Source organism: Lepidochelys kempii, chromosome 3 (assembly GCF_965140265.1).
Source record: "Lepidochelys kempii isolate rLepKem1 chromosome 3, rLepKem1.hap2, whole genome shotgun sequence".
Taxonomy (NCBI): domain Eukaryota; kingdom Metazoa; phylum Chordata; order Testudines; family Cheloniidae; genus Lepidochelys; species Lepidochelys kempii.
Window position 1 is genome coordinate 158,970,938 of NC_133258.1, and position 19,942 is coordinate 158,990,879.

The 19,942-nt window shown below is 43.1% G+C and overlaps 1 protein-coding gene across 1 annotated transcript in view; it reads right to left on the bottom strand.

Moving 5' to 3' along the window:
* The window catches only part of CNIH3 (cornichon family AMPA receptor auxiliary protein 3), an 86,729-nt gene that overhangs the window by 47,541 nt on the left and 19,246 nt on the right, over positions 1-19,942 (bottom strand). The window contains exon 2 of the mRNA XM_073338744.1: positions 1,928-1,996. Coding sequence (XP_073194845.1) covers positions 1,928-1,996 — 69 coding nt within the window. The remainder of the gene's footprint in view (positions 1-1,927; positions 1,997-19,942) is intronic.

The window sequence follows — 19,942 nt, forward strand, 5'->3', positions numbered from 1 at the left end:
AAGTATTGTAATTTGAATCTGTTTGGCCTTTGGTGGCAGTGCAAGATGTATATAACACACCAATCTGATATTACATGGGAACCACAATCAGCCCATAGTAGAAACAAATGCAACTCCTAATGAGGTCAATGGGCCAAGTTCCGCCTTCTGTTCTGCTGATATTAATGTGGGGTAACTTCACTGAAGCCAATGCAATCACTCTGATTAACACTGGCTCACCTGAGAGCAGAATTTGCACCTGCTTAAACCAGGACTGAATTTGACACCAGGAATGTTGGGAATAGGTCAAGAATATGTTAAAATAAGGGAAGAGGGAAAGCTGTCTCTTACCCATTGACTGGACCTCCTGATACATGCCCTTATTTTTTAAGTTATACTTGTTTTGCAGTCACACAGCGGATGCCAAATCTTTGCCACTTACCCAATATGTAATCGATACAACTGTTTCTGTCCCCATAGAATTTGGCCCACAGACTTTCAAAGGAGATGTACCCCTTTCTTCCAGTCTATATTTAGTTAAATTTGGCCCAGGCTCCTTGTAAGTGGGGTAGTCACCCCGCTCTGGCACAGCAAGGGTTAAAAGTCAGCACTAGGAGAGGGCTGGGGTTGAGAGCCAATCAGAAAAGGCTGAGAGGCAGCCAATCAGGGCCAGGCTGGGCCCCATAAAAGGGCTGCAGGGCCGGAAGGCAGGTGGTCTCTCTCTAGCTTTGGAGAGAGATGGACCTAGCTGCCTGAAGGAGTGAAGGGTACCTTGGACAGAGCAGTGCTGGGGAAGGGGCAGGCTGAGCTGGGGAGCTCAGGCCTGGCGACCTCCCAGGCTGAGCCCTGACAGGAAGGCCTAGGGAGGATCTGGGGCTGCAGGGAAAGGCAGCAGGTCCAACCCCCTTGCCAATGAGTGGCCATTACAGACTGCAGTCTGCCCCAGAGAAAGAGGGCTAGATGATGACTGGCAGTAGCCACTGAGGCAAGGTGGGCTTAGAGGGTTGGGGGCTCCCCTGGGAGGGGAGACCCAGAGCATGGGGGTACTGTGGTCAGCAGAACCCCAAGGGAAAAGGGCACCGGGACCTGAGGCAGGAGAGACATCAGCCAGCAGGAGGCGCTACAAAAGAGCTAATTCCCAGACTGACCAGCAGGAGGCACAGTGGCAGTGAGGGCTAGATCTGCCACACTCCTACATAATTGACAGGCTGCTGGAGTAGAGCAGAGCTCACAGCCTCTGTGTCAAATTACCCTTTACTGGAAGCAGATGGAACCTCATTTTCTTGAGTGGGTTGGTCCCCCCTTAGTGTAGGGGAGAATTCTGACCTCTGCCTCTAGGCAGAAAGGTGATGATTGCGTCCCTCATCAAAGCCCTTGAGTAGTCAGTACAGACAATGGGTCACTCTTGAAGCAGATGAGGTGAGTGAGGTAATATCTCTTATTGGACCAACTTCTGTTCCGGAGAGAGTCAACAAACTTTCAAGCTCTCACCAACAGCAATTGGTCCAATAAAAGACATTACCTCACCCACAGTGTCTGTCTAATACCCTGGGACCGATACAGCTACAACAACACTGCAAACCTGGAGAAAACGGTCAGTCCACTGCTTGGGTGCAGAGGAGAAAAGGGATTTTAAAGGGGGAAAGTGTGCCTCAAAATTAAGAGATGCACAAAACCCCTACAATCACATTTCAACTTCTCCTCTTTCTGAATCTCTAAGTGCTCTCAAGCCATCTCCAGCAAGAAAGGGAACTACCTGAGTAAAAATCCACCCTGAGACCATCAGATTGATGGGTTGCTAAATCAAGAGTAAATAGCAGCTGCTCTTACAGACTACAACTACATTCATAAGGGATTCCTAAATCTATTTGCATATTTTCCATTGACAGTTCAGCACATCTTCTTCCATTCAATATCTAATGTTTGTCAAATCTCAAGCTGTACTCACTGCATGAACTGGATTGCACTGGTCTATTGGGCTCTTGAAGTCTGTCCTTAGCTCATCAAAGGCGATTATCTGCAAAATAATTTTTTCAAACATTGTAATGACAGCAATAATTTCAGTGAATCCAGGTCTTTTTCTTTATAGTAGTTACTAAGATCTATTCTTACTAACTTGGGTTGAAATTCATCCCAAATATAACGAATTAATTATGTTCTATATAATTTTACAGAACTATATACATTTCACAAATCTATCTTCAGCCACAAGATCACTGTACAAAGCAATATTGATAGGTCATGCTATAATAGGACATACATATTGACCCGCTGCAAGGTTGAATCACTCCTCCAATAAATATGTGCTTCTATAGTATTTTTCAGAGATCAAAACTCCAAAAATGAATTCATTTCTCTACAGATAAATGCAATAAACCATAGTCCTAAAATTGAGAGTTTTGGAAAAGGGTGTTGTGTTAAAATAAGGAAAAGTGAGAAGGCAACCTGATTTAATTGGAAGTGGAGGATTATTTCGCTATTTGAACATTAAGGGGGTTAAGCACAAAATCAGACAAGTTAGAAATGAAAAAGACCTGATTTGTGCCAGTTACATCATACACCCCCACATCTCACCCCCAACCAGAAAAAGTTTGATCCATAGAGCAAGGATTCTCAAATTTTCATACAGTGTAGACGAGACCAGGTCAACATTTTTTCAGCCTTTTTCTTTGTTTTGTTTCCTTACAGATTTTCAAATAATAGGAAAATTTTAATGAAAAATTTGCTTTTGTTCACAATTTTCCAGTTTTTTATATAGCATTTTTTTCATTTTGAAAAAAAAAATTATTTTAGTTTTCAAAAATAGATTTTTTTTATTTTTATTTTACAGTTTTGTTCCTCTCCCACCTTTTTCTCCTCTCCCCTACCTTTTCTTTTCCACTGGAAAAGTGGAATGAAGGAGAAAGGCAGGAACCAAATATAAAAACTCCCTCTGAAAGCCAAAAATTTAAAGCTGTCATGGGGGGGGGGGGGGGCTGAAAACTGAAACAAAACATTTTGCTTCACTGAAAAAAAACAGAAAATTCCATGAAAATTTTTGAAAGAAAGAAATACTTTTTGTTTCCTAATTTTTTCAGGGGAAATATGCTAAAAAAAACACCCAGTTCTAGTGTAGCCCACACTTTGCTGAGAGATTGGCTCACTTCTCACCCAGTCACAAAGGGTCAGAACCAAGCGAGGGACTTGCATTGTCTCCCCACCACCACCACAGAGCCTCAAAGTCTGGAGGCACAGCGTCTTGGTGTGGATGGCCCATTGCCTGTAGTGGCTCTTCCAAGAAGAATGACGATCTGAGAGGTGGTCCGAGGATTATGTAGGCTGAACTCCCTGCTTGTTCTGCAAGAGGACTGGGGAGGTGGAGAACAAATTCTGTCCCTTTGACAGAACTTTCTAAGGAAAACTCCTCGCTGATGACAAACCCTCAGGTTTTTCCCTCTGGGGAGGGTGATCTGGCTTTTGCTGTTTACACTCTTCAGTCATTCTGACATCCCTCTCCACCATCTCCTTAGTCACTGCTTAGCCAATCTGGATCGATTAGCTCTTTTAATCTTTCCTAATAAATCAGTAACCTAAGTCCCTTCATTATTTTTGTTGTTCTCCTATGAACTCCACCTACTTGGTCTGTATCTTTCTGGTGTTTAAGTACCCTGAACACACCGGGTCTGAGTCTGTTCTACTTACAGTAGTGGAAATCTCCAGTAACTCCATTTAAGTGACTACAGACATATTGGTGTAAAGTTGGTTTAAATGAGGCAAAAATCGGGCCTACAATTCCCAGTGTGGTCTCCCCAGAGTCGACAACAGGTAGACACAACCAACAGATGGTGAATGCAGAAAGGTAGCGGGTACATCTACACTGAATAAAACCCCAAACCTGTGGAGGTGAATTTCAGAACCCGGGGCTTGCGGTACAGGGCTAAACGCAGAAATGTGGACATGGTTGCTTGGACTGAAGCCCGGGCTCTGCAACCTAGTGAGGGGAGACAGTCTCAGAGCCCAAGCTCCAGTCCAAGGAGGAACATCTACACTGCTATTTTTAGCCTGTAGTGTGATTCCCACAAGCCTGAGCTAGTTGACCAGGCTCTGAGACTCACTGCTGTTAGTTTTTTGTAGCGTAGACGTATCCAATGAGACAGCTGTTCTGCAACTGAAATAAACATGTGGTCACAGCATGTAAACTGCCTAGCTTTACGAACAAGTAATCCTCAAAACAATCCTGTTAAGCAGTTATGATTGTCTCTATTTTGCAGATATGGAAACAGAAGTGCAGAAAGGTTGAGACTTGCCAGATCAGAGCCCATATAGCACTCTAGTGGCAGAAATGAGAATAAAATCAAAGACTCCAAGTCCCCTGCTCTAACAACACTGTTTCTACCAAGTTATAGAGCATTTAAAATTAAAGAATTGTGGCATTTTCAATAGCAAACTACAGGTTGCAATGTATTCAGCTGATAACTCTTCATATCACAGCATTATTATTAAATGTTTGTTATAGTCTTACTGATGTGTAGCCGCTGCACAAAGAAATGAAGGACAGTCCTTGCCCAGAGGAGCATACAGTTTAAGTTACATATGACAGGTAAGGATGCCAGAGTAGATTACATCATTTTTGTGTCAGTTCATTCGAGACTGTAGTGATTCTCATGTCACCCACGTAGTTGTTATTGGGGCATTTAGTGCACTGAATGAGGTACACTACCTGTTGTAACAGGCATGTGGCACCAGATCCTGCCATAATAGAGGCAAAACCTCAGACATATCTCCATTGCTATGATGATCAATACCCCCCACAACACACCTTTCAAGATCCATGGGTCCTACACACACCTATTACAACATATGATGCACCTCATGCAATGCATCAAATGCCCCAATAAACAACTATGTGGCATCACAACAACAATGAGGCAATCGCTGTGCTCTCAAATGAACTCACACAGAAAAATGATAAAAGACAAAAACACTATATCAGCCGTGGGCAAACCCCTTTCACAAAATGATCACTCCATATTTGACCCTCAGTCCTTGTCCTCAAAGGAAACCTGCACAACACCTTCAAAACACAAGCCTGGGAATTTAAACTCATAACTTTATTAGACACTAAAAATCATGGACTTAATAAAGAAACTGGATTTATGGATCATCACAACAATCTATAACCCATTATGCCTCCTTTGTCCTGTGACTGCAAAAGTGTTACTTGCCCATTTCACCTAAAATGGTCTCTTATGATGTTAACTCCTTATGCTAAACGATTTGTTTCACCTTGTGTTTAGCTGTGACACTGAGTACCTTCCTCAGACCTAAAGAAGAGCTCTGTGTAAGCACAAAAGTTTGTCTCTTTCACCAACAGAAGTTGGTCCAGTAAAAGATATTACCTCACCCACCTTGTCTCTCTAAAAGCATAATACACAGAGACAGTGATATCCACAGAATTATCTCCCCCACCTCATCTCAGGTCATAAGCGATTGTTCTAGTTACTGGTGGACTGGTATCCACATCACACAAAAAAACAACAACAAAAACCCCAAACCCCAACACCATCACAGTTGGCAATATTTAATATCCTTGCACTAAGATGAGATTGGATGGGCTATGGAAACTGAACTATCCTCTGACTCCTAGAAGAGATCTTCGAGGTCTGAGTTGAGGAATATTTGTTGGGCACAGCATGGCAGGAAGCTTGTACTGCCACTGCCTATGCTGTACTTGTTCTGTGGATGGAAGAAAAAGGTAAGTATTGGAGCTACCTATGGAGTGGTTATAAAGATACTGGTCCTCCACAGTTACTAGAGAGGACCAGAATGTGTTGTAGCAAGGAGCTTAATAAAGGTAGGAACTTCCTGGTTAGGAGGTTCTCTAGCTGCTGCTTAAAGTATGTCTCTGTGTTTATGACCTCACACTACACTATGCATCTAATAAAACAACAGAATAAAAGTTCCCTTGATTTATAAACATACTGGCCACACTCTGTGGTGACTTTCTCCCCATGCAAGGCCATTAACTCCAAGTGTAAATCAGCACAGAATTTGCCCCAATTTAGACATTCTTATGCTGCATAGTTTACAGATTCTGTGCTGGCATCACCTGTTTCAGAACAGCGACCATTAGGAAGGTATTTATAGATGTGCCTGAATTCCCCCCCCCCCCCCCCATGCATGCTTCTCCAGACAATGACAGCTTTGAATACAGAAGTATTTGCATGAGATTGAGGCTGATTTTCAGTCTCCATTTATTTCTTTACACAGAGATCTAACTGAACATTTCAACTGGCAGTGGCAGGAAGAAATCCAGATCTCTGTGTTTTAGGGAGGCCATTCTAATTTTTGACCACTGAGCCCTTACGGGCGTGTTTGGCTTGAGCGCAGGTGTTTGGTTTTTTTGTTGTTAAACTGACGACGAGTAATTTCTGGGTAGGAAATCTGCTGAGAATATTCTTTAAAGTGAATTCATTGCTGGTAAAAGGTGCTGCATTGATAACTCTTGGGCTTGAAGATTATAATTTATACACATCTTAGAAACATCTAAAAATAAAATACTGAAATGAAAACATACTACAGGCCTGAGCTGGAGGGACTACATTTATCGTCCATTCATAGCCCATTCACACTGTGTCTTGCCTGCTCAGACTGCCAGCAAAGGTGCCAAATTAGTGCTGAATAATGTGGTGAATATCAGTCCATGCTGAACTAATCTGAGAACAACAAACACAGAACAGCAGTGGTCTCAGCACACCAGCAGGCTAACTGATGTCCAGTTTTTTGTAGGCACCATTGTAAAGAAGAATTTTAAGGAGCAATTTGAAGGAGGACAATGAGATAACTTCATGGATGTTTATGGGGAGTTTCTCCCAAGCGTGAGGGACAGGATGAGAGAAAACATAAAGGTACTCATTTGAAAACTTTGCAAGTGGGTGATGGAGACTGGTATCATTGGCCAATCAGAGGCAGGAGTCGACATCTCAATAGTGAAAGTGTCGAAGTGAAGGGCTAGGAAAATAATATTTGCAGCAGCACTGTGCATGGGTATGAGTGGGACAAGATTGCATTTGGCAAGGCCAGAGAAAAGGATGTTGCAGTAATTGAGATGTGAGATGATGAGAGCCTGGATGAGAGTTTTAGCTGCATGTATGGCTTTACCCCAGCTCCAGTCAAACTTCATTGTGGGACCTTGTACCAATGCAGTTGTCTCCTGGTTGCCTCCTTGTGGCCAGCAGATGCTCTGCAGCAGCCTGCCTCTCATTTCCATCTTTAGGGCCCTTAAGATCTCCACAGTCTTTCTCGTGGCTAACACCCTTCCCACCCCGACACCCCACCTGCCATCTGGGGCTAGTTAAATAATAGAACAGTCCTTATGGTCCTCAAAATAAAGTCCATCACCACACCCCAGAAGCTCATACTCAGCTCTGGCTCTTAGTTCTACCACACAGAGAGATCTTCTTCTATCCCAATAAGCTCTTCACAAAGTTGCCTATTCCTAGCCCTCCCTAGCAAGAGCTCTACCTTTTACCTCTGATTTCCTTCTGTCAGCATCTTCCCTGTGCTGAGAAGAGAAGACAGCATATATACTGTCCTCCTTCAGAAAGCGCCTCCCAATTGGCTGAGAGATAAGGAAGCCCATTCCCCTCCTCCCCTACCCAGCTACATTACAGGCCCTTAAAGGGACAGTCTCCTGTTTTTTTTTCTCCACCCATCCAACTACTAATGCCTTGGAATGCTTCCTCTCATCTGGCCTTGGCCATTTATTGAGCCTTTAAAATGGCATAATATTGATACTGGCCTGAAATGGGAACAGCAAAAAAGTTTGAGGTAAACTCTGTCCTCCCCTGCATGCTAGTAACTTCTGATAAATCTCTAATGAGAGCTTCATGTGTACATCTGAGCATAGTTTGGCCCATTGACATTTGATAACTAATTGCAGGTGAAGGCAAGAGATGGAGTGTAGCTGAGATGTAAACTGAAAAAATGTTTTGCCCGCCAGTGCCTGAGTTTAGGGTTTACTGTTTCTTCTTCAACTGCCTGATAACATTGCTAATATCTTAAGCAATGTTGCTAAACGTTTGGTGTCTAGTGACCCTGAATTCAGGGGTTGGCTGGTAAGTATAGGAAGAACTAGTTTTCAGCTCTTGTTTCAAACTATATTTAGGGCCCTTCATTTTTGGTTTTTATTTTATTTAATTTTTCCTGGAAATGTATTGGTGTTTATTACAACAACAAAAACAGGTGAAAATTGGTGGGAAAAACTATTAATAATTTTCTGGGTAAATATCAGGGTTTATTTTGGTGGACAGAAGGACGGGGGGAAACTATTCGGTAGACTAATGCTTTGATTAATGAAATTCAGTGTGGTTTGCTGCAGAACTAAACAGAACTCAAAACACACTGCCACCTCTGAGTTTAAAAAAACAATGTATCTATAGTCCCCAAATAAAACTTTTCATTTGAATAAACAGTTTACTGTTGTGGACTTAGAACTATTAGCCTATAAATATTTACATTTAATAATTGGACCACACCATTTGCAGTGCATCCTTTTCTCCTGTTTTTTGGGGTTTTTTTTAAACTTTTGAATATTTCCTTGTGTTCTGAAATGTATTCTGATACAGATTTTTGTTTTCTTCCCATTTTAGTGTGTCAGATCTTTCAACCATTATCGGCTAACAGCTTGAAATGTGTATTTTGTGGGCATGAGATTCATCTGTACATTCAGATGCACATGCACTTCAGAGCTTGTGTGCATGCCTGTTTGTTTATTGTGTGTATCTTCTAGACTATTCCATAGCCTTACTTCATCAGGCAGCTTTGCATATACACACAGACCGATGTATTTTCGTAATACATATATCTCCTGCAATGTATTGTATTTTCCTAATAAAACAAGTTATTTTTAAATATTTGAATGATTCAAAAGTAGGGTGAAAATAAAAAAACAAATACTTTTTGTAAAACCTGGGATTTTTTTCTGTAAAAATTGGTTTAAACTGAAAATGAAGGGGCTTAACTACATTGTAAAAAATCCGTGGCCTTCTAGAACATCATTGTTGTCACTATGCTGCACGCTGCAACCACTCAGAGCTTCTAGGTGATAGAACTCAGATCCTTCTACCCCAAAACACAGCCCCCCCCCTTCCCCATCACCTCACAAAATAGCAGCTGTCCCACAAGCCGCTTAGAAATTCCTTAGAAATTTAAAAGTGCAGTTTAGAGAAAACAAGATCATAAAAATTACATAACCACAAAATTCATTTACTGAAGTGAAGCCAGGCCCACATGAGCTAAGAAAGGTAGGAGGGTATCAGCTGACTCTCTGCTCCAGATACCCAGAGCTGGACAGATCTGCAGAGGAGACTATCTCCTCAGAATCAATTCTCAAATCATCAGGTTTCTCCAGGGCATGGGCCAAAGTCAGCTGCTGCTGTTTAGGAGACATTTAAAAAAAAGAAAGAAAAACAATATCCTAAAAACAAAGAGTAATATTGGAGAGGGTCACAAAATATACTGACTGAGGCCCAAACAACAAAGTTTCGTTCTAAGTCTAGATCTAAACGTTTGCCCATCTCTGAAAATCATCAGACAAGTTAAATTTGGCAGTTGTCATTCCATAAAGAGGAAATTGTTCCATTATCTTATCTGTACACTAGGAGGGCATTCATGGTTGTAGTCACTCCCATTCCTATCACTTATTATTGGGATCTAGCTTTGGATCTGGAGCTGATAAGGTTTAAGGATTGTTTTGTTACAGGCTACAGAGCAATTCCATTTTCAGCCTCACAAATCTAATTCTGTGACCCACTGGAATAGCAGAAAACCATTTACAAAGGTTACAATCCTAAGTACAAAAAACTTAGAATCAAGCTTTCCAATGCACTGGAAGTCTAGTATTAGAGGATGTTGATTTTACCTACCTATGCTACTGCACTTTATAAATTAAAGTGCTTTACAGATATTAGTTAATCCTCACAGCAGCTCTGTGAGATAACCACTTTACAGGTGGGGAGACTGAGGCAGGGAAATTCAGTGACTTGCCCACAGTACACAAGAAATCTATGCCAGAGCCAGGATTAGAACACAGGTGCAGCTGACTTCTAGCCTGGTGCTTAAGCCCCTGGGTTATGGTGCATTCCAGGATAACAGAATAACATTTTGGGGCTATTTTTACCCAGATTTTCGATCTTCCTGGGCATTAGAGTAGTACACACTGTAGTAAACTGACGGTTTTAAATCTGCACAAAGTGTGCCAAATTCTGCATGCAGTTGCACCTCAGTAGGGATCCCAAAGTGCTTTACAGTATGGATCAGTGATAGTCACAATCTTTGGGGTAGAACACAGCAGCTGTTTAGCAGTAAATAGAAACACTGTATAAACAGTTTACAGCAGGAAGTGAAGAATAGCTATCCAATTGAAACTGCAGGGAGTGAAGGATTTAGGTTGGCAGAATGTAAAATTACCAGAGTTTCAATTTGACCAATACACAGGATCAACGCCCATACATCCCAAGAGACTTTTTAATGACCTCAAGTGGTCTGGCCTTTAGTTTTATAACTCATACAAAACGACAACAGCATCCAACAGCAGTGCCCCCGAACATCAAGTTGCCGCCTTTGGCAACACTCCCTTAGCTAGCACTAGCAGTAGGTTCTTCATTCTCTCTGTGAGCCAGGCACAAGACATCGACATTCAGACACGCACAAAGCCAGTGCATTAAAATCTCTGCACAAGAATCAGGATTAATAATAGGCCCACACAGTGCTTGCACTACATCTCCACTTCAAACTTTATTTTATAAATGAATTAACTCTCGGGTTTCTGGGTAGGTTCCATGGGACCTCTCTTCTGAAACCTACTGTCACGCTGCCTGAAATGGCTTGTGACTAAGGCTAAGATTTAGTCACAGGTATTTTTAGTAAATGTCACAGACAGGTCATGGACAATAAACAGAAATTCATGGCCCCTGACCTGTCCATGACTTTTACTATAAATACCCCTGACTAAATCTTAGCTGCTCCTAGAGTGCTGCTGCTCTGGGGAGTCCGGGATGCTGCTGTTCTGGGAGGTCCTGGGGGCCGACGGCTGGCCCCTGCTCTGGCGGTGGGGACTGGCTACCTCTGGCTGCCCCCAGAGCCACTGCTCAGGCCGCCTCTGGGGCAGCCCCCATGACCGCTGCTACTCCAGCAGTCCCCAAGGCTGCCTCCCTCTTTCTTCCCCCCTCCCTCGGCTTCTCGGGCAGCCCTAGAGTCAGCCGCACTCATGACCATGGGTGCCAACCTCAGGGCAGACTGCCAAGAAACAGAGCATGAACCCCAAAGTGGTTGGGTGCAAATTTTGTATCCACGCAGGGCTCTAAAGAGAAAACTTGTAGTCAATTCTCTAACTAACTAGCTAACTAACTAAAGATTTATTTATTAAAAAGAAATGAGAGTTATTGACAAGTTTGGAGAAGGTAAACATAAACACCCAAATGAGAAACAGTCTTAAGTTCTGAAAGATGATAGTTGCAAGCTCTATATGTCCTTCAGGGCTAACCCAAGCTAAACAGCTGGAGACTCATCACTTATGCTTAGAAATCTTTGCCCTTCAGAGTTCAAGCAGCATAGGGATAACAATTTCTCCTTAACAGGAATTTTTATTCCCTTCCCCCAACATTCAAGATGTGATGGGTAGGGCCCTATGAAATTCACAGCCATGAAAAACGTATCAAGGACTGTGAAATCTGGTCTCCCCCAATGAAATCTGGTCTTTTGCATGCTTTTACCCTATACTATATAGATTTCACAGGGGGAAACCAGCGTTTCTCAAATTGCAGGGGGTCGCAGTATTGCCACCCTTACTCCTGCGCTGCCTTCAGAGCTGGGTGGTCAGAGAGCGGTGGCTGTTGGCTGAGCGCTCAGCTCTGAAGGCAATGACCTGCCAGCAGCAGTGTAGAAGTAAGGGTGGCAATACCATGCTATGCCAACCTTACTTCTGCATTGCTGCCTTTGGAGCTGGGTGGCCAGAAAGTGGCAGCTGCTGACTGAGGGCTCAGCTCTGCAGGCAGCAGTGCAGAAAGAAGGGTGGTAATACCATACCAGGCCATCCTTGCTTCTGTGCTGCTGCTGGTGGCGGCTCTGCCTTCAGAGCTGGGCTCCTAGCCAGCAGCCGCCGCTCTGCAGCTGCCGAGCTCTGAAGGCAGCAACTCGGTCAGTAGCAGCGCAGAAGTAAGGGTAGCAGTACCGCAAGCCCCTCTACAATAACCCGGGGACCCCCTCACAACTCCTTTTTGGAGCTTTTGTTATAACACCATGAAATTTCAGATTTAAATAGTTGAAATCATGAAATTTACTATTTTTAAAATGCTATGACCATGAAATTGACCAAAATGGACCAAGAATTTGGTAGGGCCCTAGTGATGGGACAAGAGCATGTGCACATATCCTCTTCAGGAGTGTGCAGAAAGCAATCAACAAAGTCTTTTGTCCATAGTGGCTTGTCTGATGTCTGAGGACCTTTTGCTGGGGAGGAGAAAACACCTTGAGGTAAATTAGCATTTCGCACTTGATAATGCTTCTCCCCTGACTGTGGGTGATCTACAGTCTTAGAAAACGTTTTTATAGTTACAAAGCGAACATTTAAACATTATCTTATGACATGGAATACAGATACTATCCGCAGGATTAACACATGCAGTATCCTACAAGCATTCCAAAATGTCTAAACATTATACACATTTTTATAACTCTAATATCTATTTTAACGATCCTAACACACAGGTGAACCAGACTGGTTTCCAGATATGCATTTGTCAGTGGTTAGTGAGGCTTGGGGCCAGGGCGTGAGCTGGCACCATGTCTGCCAGCATCACACCTACCAATAAAAAACAAAAGCAACCAGCCTCATTTAAAAAACCAAAACCAACCAAACCTTAAACTCCCCACTTGCCTATCAAATTCTGCTGCACTAATCCAACGCACTGTCACAGCATTATTAATCCTACCCTGCCAGGATTTGGGGACAGAGAAGAAGGCCCTCATGATAGGACCAAGGACACTACTGCTGTGGTACCATGGTAATCAATGTTACTTAAGTAAAAAGAGGGGAAAATCAGATAAATATTTCATAGATTCTAAGACCAGAAAGGACCACGGTGATCATCTCATCTGATCTCCAGCAAAACACAGGCCATAGGACTTCCCAAAATAATTGATTTTTAAACTAGAGCATATCTTTTAGAAAAACATCCAAACTCGATTTACAAATTGTCAGTGACGGAGAATCCACCATGACCCTTGGTAGATTATTCCAATGGTTAATTACTCTTATAGTTAAAAAATTACACTTTATTTCCAGTCTTAATATGTCTAGCATCAACTTCCAGTGAATCTTCTCATACCTTTGTCCGCTAGATAGCAGAGGGCATTATCAAATATTTGTTCCCCATGGAGGTAATTATAGCCTGTGATCAAATCACCCCTTACCCTTCTCTTTGTTAAAACTAAATAGAATGAACACCTTCAGTGTCCCACTAATAAGTCATCTTTTCTAATCCTCTAATCATTCTTGTGGCTCTTCTCTGAAGCCTCTCCAATTTATTAACATCCTTCTTGAGTTGTGGACACTAGAACCAGATGCGATATTCCAGTAGTGGTCGCAGCTGTGCCAAATACAGAGATAATATAATCTCCCTTCTCCTATTCAAGATTTCCCTGTTAATGCATCCAAGGATCACATCAGTCCTTTTGACCACATAGTTGCATTGGTCGCTCAAGTTCAGCAGATCATCCAGGATGACCCCTACGCCTCTCAGAGTCACTGCTTCCCAGGATAGAAAAGTACGGCCTACATACTTTGGATTCTCTTGGAAATCCAGTAGACTCGGCTCCCTTCATATGGGGGTGGAAGGGACACATAGTGCTGATGATGACTTACTCAGTGACTGGCTCCAAAAGGAGTTTGCTTAATTCTACATTTGCTGCTAAGTCCTGAAAAATAACAAGAGTCCCTGGCAAGGAAATGAAGCAGGAATTTCATCTTCAAACTCTTCAGAAGGCAGGGAAATCAGTTGCGTGAACCATGCTGGAGCCAGAGAGATAAAGAAAGCTGCTCGTAAGATACCAACTTCGCTGAATCCCGAAGGCTCCAGTTTGATTAGAGGCTGTTTGAGCTGGGAGATTTGACATAGCTTTAATCTCTTCTCTCACATCAAAGTCATGCTGCTGGAATTTACAAATGGCAGGTGTGAGGCTTAATTTTCTGAATGGCTGTTGTGTCGTTATAAGTATTTTTTGGAGTGACTATTCACTTCCCAAATTCAATTTACCATATAGAGATGGCATAAAGCTTTGCATTCATGGAAAATTATACAGAAACAACTGCATGGGGTTTGGTTCCTACAATTTCTTTTCTCTAGTTAAAAACTGAAATCTAGTTTTAAGAACAAAGTTCAGATTCAAAGGAATGGTAGTACAAAAACTAAGAGACCAAATCCAGGCCCTATGTGGTATTTGTGCAGGCATGGGTATAATCATGTATCAGATTTGTTTGTGTGTCAGATGGGGGCTGATTACTAGCACCCCAAGGCTATCACTTCCTTTGGTAAAGTAGTAGAGACCTAGCATTCTACTCTCAGCTACCCAGGGGTGTGTGTGATTCATGTATTAACTGTGTCTCTCTATAGCACATGGATTCATTACAAAACATGTATGAAGACTGGCAAAATTCATGCCTAGTGTAACTCTATTGGATGAAGTTGCAGGGATAAAGTTAGACCATTCACTTTAAAGCTTGCCAAAAATTATTTGATTTTGCTGTGTATTTTGTTCCGGTGATATAAGTATCCAACTCCAGTTGCATTATATTATCAGACCATCAAAGAATCAACTCTTTATCTTTCAGGTTTCTTCAACAATATTCCCTATTTTGGTTCTTTTTAACTGCTAATCTTTAAAACCCAGAAGGTACCTTTATTTCTGTAACAGCATTTCCCCTTTTGCCAGATGGATATATTGACCAATTTCTCAGTATAATCTCAAGTGGTTTAGTTCCTTTCTTTTCTCCTTAGTATCTCAGCTACAACTTGCCTAATGCTTGAAGTTACTGTAGCAGGGCATATTTGCATCTCAATAATATTTAAGTAAGTCTTAGACCTCTTTGGAAATTGGACTTGCATGATCACTGAAGCAAGTATAGGACATAAAGCAAAATAATTTGGGGTAATCTTTGCAGTGTCAAGTATAATTTCACTGGAAATAAACCCTCTTGACTTCCTGTTATTATGAAGAGCTTTTCTCTCCTCCATTAGGAAATGACAGACAGCTGTTTCCTGGAGTGATCATTCAAAATCTTCAGGAGCCTGCCTCACATGCCACAGAGCCTCATGCTTAAATATTTCTTTATCTTTATTCCTTTCCAAAATCCTTTTAGTAAAACATTTAAAGTTTTTAAAAAGGAAAAACAAGAAAAATCTTGGATTTCAGCAATATCCTCTTGTGTAACTCCTAGGGTCCCCAAGCAAGCAAGTCTGAAATGCTTGCTTTGATGAATAACCCACTACAGCCAACTGAAATGTGGGAAAGCAAAAGGAGATCAAAGACATTCCTTTTGCTCCACTACTTAAATACTTTCCTGAGCAGTATATTTTAAATAATTAATTCGTGGTTGGGTTAATGATAATAGTAATAATAAATCTTCTTTTGCATGGCAAAAGGGGTGATCCACGACATTCAAATAACCAAGTCCAGATTAGTGAGTCACTGAATAGCTTTGGAAGTGACTGGGTGTAAGGCTGAGATGCCACTGGCAAATGATTGAAGGGGGCTCTGATTTTTATTTTTCTTGGCATGGGAGAGTTAAAAGGAAAAGCCAGTGTGCACAGAGTTCAAGATGCTAATCGAAACTAGAGCAGATTTCATTTTTATTTTCCAGTTAGGCAGCAGGTATGCAGTGACAGCTGCCTGTCATGTTGACCAGTTATGTTTGTTGTATCCACCTGTTGTCTCTCATCTTATACTTAAGATTGTACGTTGTTTGGGGCAGGGGCCCTCTCTATTACATTTTGTACAGTGCCTAGCACAAGGGGGTCATGATTCAAAACTAGGCACTAATGTAATATAATTAGCAATACAAATATTTCAATTTAACATTTTTATTTGATAAAGGTTGATGATGAGTTCTAGAGATTGTCAAAAAGCTGGAGGGGAAAAAAATCACTAAAATTTCAAAATGCCTTTGTTTTTGAAACTCAAACAAAGCCAGCTAGCTCTAATCAGAACTGTACTTGGGCCAAGGAGGTGGTGTTCAGGTCCAGCTCAGAATCAAGCATAAACTGTAGTTCAGGGTTCGGATTCAGGGTTTATCTTCACTGCCAAAAAAGTTGCATTTCTGTGGAATAGCTAATGCGCATTAAAACCCTAGTGGAAACACGGCACTATAGTTTTACCACAAGATAAACTAGGTAAGGTCAAGCATGAGTGGAGGGTGGAGTGGAGTGCTGACCTCACCTACCTTCCTCCCAGTAAAAACTACAAATGCCTGCTTTCATTGGGATTTTACAGTGGGATAGCTAACATGGGTTAGTTATCCCACAGTAAAAACACACCTTTTTTGGCAGTGAAAACAAAGCCCTGGTCTACACTAGGAGTTTAGGTCAAATTTAGCAGCGTTAAATCAATGTAAACCTGCACCCGTCCACATGATGAAGCCCTTTTTTCTGACTTAAAGGGCTCTTAAAATCGATTTCCTTAATCCACCTCTGACAAGTGGATTAGCGCTTAAATCAGCCTTGCTGGGTCGAATTCGGGGTACTGTGGACGCAATTAGACGGTATTGGCCTCCGGGAGCTATCCCAGAGTGCTCAATTGTGACCGCTCTGGACAGCACCCTCAACTCAGATGCACTGGCCAGGTAGACAGGAAAAGTCCCACGAACTTTTGAATTTCAATTTCCTGTTTCCATGGTCACCTACAGCTTACCACGCTGGCCAGAGCTCATCAGCAGAGGTGACCATGCAGAGCTCATCAGCAGAGGTGACCATGATGGAGTCCCAGAATCGCAGAAGAGCTCCAGCATGGACCGAACGGGAAGTACGGGATCTGATCGCCGTGTGGGGAGAGGAATCCGTGCTATCAGAACTCTATTCCAGTTTTCAAAATGCCAAAACATTTGTCAAAATCTCCCAGGGCATGAAGGACAGAGGCCATAACAGGGACCCAAAGCAATGCCGCGTGAAACTTAAAGAGCTGAGGCAAGCCTACCAGAAAACCAGAGAGGCAAACGGCCGCTCCAGGTCAGAGCCCCAAACATGCTGCTTCTATGATGAGCTGCATGTCATTTTAGGGGGTTCACCCACAACTACCCCAGCCATGTTGTTTGACTCCTTCAATGGAGATGGAGGCAACACAGAGGCAGGTTTTGGGGACGAGGAAGATGATGATGATGAAGTTGTAGATCGCTCACAGCAAGCAAGCGGAGAAACCGGTTTTCCTGACAGCCAGGAACTGTTTCTCACCCTGGATCTGGAGCCAGCACACCCTGGACCCACCCAAGGCTGCCTCCCGGACCCGCCAGGTGGAGAAGGGACCTCTGGTGAGTGTACCTTTTAAAATACTATACATGGTTTAAAAGCAAGCATGTTTAATGATTAATTTGCCCTGGCATTTGTGGCTCTCCTGGATGTACTCCCAAAGCCTTTGCAAAAGGTTTCTGGGGAGGGCAGCCTTATTCCACCCACCATGGTAGGACACTTTACCACACCAGGCCAGTAGCACGTACTCGGGAATCATTGTAGAACGAAGCATTGCAATGTATGTTTGCTGACATTTAAACAACATCCGTTCTTTATCTCTCTGTGTTATCCTCAGGAGAGTGAGATATCATTCATGGTCACCTGGTTGAAATAGGGTGCTTTTCTTCAGGGGACATGCAGAGGTGCCTGTTCCTGCTGGGCTGTTTGCCTGTGGCTGAACAGAAATGTTCCCCGCTGTTAGCCGGGGTGGGGGTGGGGGTGTGAGGGGCTAGCCACGTGGTGGCGGGAGGCAAAATGCGACCTTGGAACAAAAGCACATGTGCTGTGTCTGTAATGTTAACAGCAAGGTTTACCGTGAAAGAGTGTAGCCATTGTTCTAGAAAATGTGTCTTTTTAAATACCACTGCCTCTTTTTTTTTCTCCACCAGCTGCATGTGTTTCAGTGATCACAGGATCTTCTCCTTACCAGAGGCTAGTGAAGATTAGAATGTGAAAAAAACGCACTCGTGATGAAATGTTCTCTGAGCTCATGGTGTCCTCCCACACTGACAGAGCACAAACGACTGTGTGGAGGCAGACAATGTCAGAGTGCAGGAAAGCACAATATGACTGGGAGGAGAGGTGGCAGGCTGAAGAGAGTAAATGGTGGGCTGAAGAGAGTAAGTGGGGGGCTGAAGAGAGGGCTGAAGCTCAAATGTGGCGGCAGCATGATGAGAGGAGGCAGGATTCAATGCTGAGGCTGCTGGAGGATCAAACCAATATGCTCCAGTGTATGGTTGAGCTGCAGGAAAGGAAGCAGAAGCACAGACCGCCGCTACAGCCCCTGTGTAACCAACTGCCCTCTTCCCCAAGTTCCATAGCCTCCTCACCCAGATGCCCAAGAACGTGGTGGGGGGGCCTCCGGCCACCTGGCCACTCCACCCCAGAGGATTGCCCAAGCAACAGAAGGCTGGAATTCAATAAATTTTAAAGTTTTAAACTTTTAAAGTGCTGTGTGGCCTTGTCCTTCCCTCCTCCACCACCCCTCCTGGTGCTTCTCTCCTCCACCACCCCTCCTGGGCTACCTTGGTAGTTATCCCCCTATTTGTGTGATGAATGAATAAAGAATGCATGAATGTGAAGCAACAATGACTTTATTGCCCCTGCAAGCGGTGATCGAAGGGAGGAGGGGAGGGTGGTTAGCTTACAGGGAAGTAGAGTGAACCAAGGGGCAGTGGGTTTCATCATGGAGAAACAAACAGAACTTTCACACCGTAGCCTGTCCAGTCATGAAACTGGTTTTCAAAGCTTCTCTGATGTGCACCGCGCCCTCCTGTGAGACATATGGTGACAGTTTGCTGAGCGGGCTCCATGCTTGCCGTGGTATGGCATCTGCACAGGTAACTCAAGAAAAAAGGAGCAGAACGATTGTCTGCCCTTGCTTTCACGGAGGGAGGGAGGGAACGGGGGCCTGATGATATGTACCCAGAACCACCCGCGACAATGTTTTAGCCCCATCAGGCACTGGGATTTCTACCCAGAATTCAGATGGCCGGCGGAGACTGCGGGAACTGTGGGTTAGCCACCCACAGTGCAATGCTCCAGAAGTCGACGGTTGCCTCGGTACTGTGGACACGCTCTGCCGACTACATGCACTTAGAGCACTTGTGTGGGGACACACACAATCGACTGTATAAAACTGCTTTCTACAAAACCGACTTCTATAAATTCGACCTAATTTCGTAGTGTAGGCATACACAAAGAGTTAGATGTGGGTAGTGCTGGCACTGAAATCTCACAAACTTTTCTCACAAGATCCACTGATCCTGTGGAATTTCTGTGATCTTGAGTTGAAGTTTTGTCAGAACACTTCGAGATTCTGTCTTTGTCCCAACCAAACACAACAGAGGTTTTCTTCCAGCTTTGACTAAAGGCCAATATTTTACAGAAGCTTCAGATCCAGGGATTTGAATCTGAACCTACACATCTAGAAAGTCAAAGGAGTAGAGATTGACAGTTCCAATTTTGGCCCAACTCTAGACTGAACCACTTAAAAGCTGAAGCTGTGTACATTTTATGTGTTTGTGGGGTGCACGTCTAACTTAGTTAATGCATTCAGTGTTGAGTAGAAGTGACCCATAGAATAATAATGGGAGGGGGAGAGAAAGCTGTAACCTATAGATTACTGTGGGGGACAGGGGAAACAAGAGAATGAGCCTGGGAGTACGTAGAAAATCAGGAATGTTAGAAGAATAAGAATGTCTATG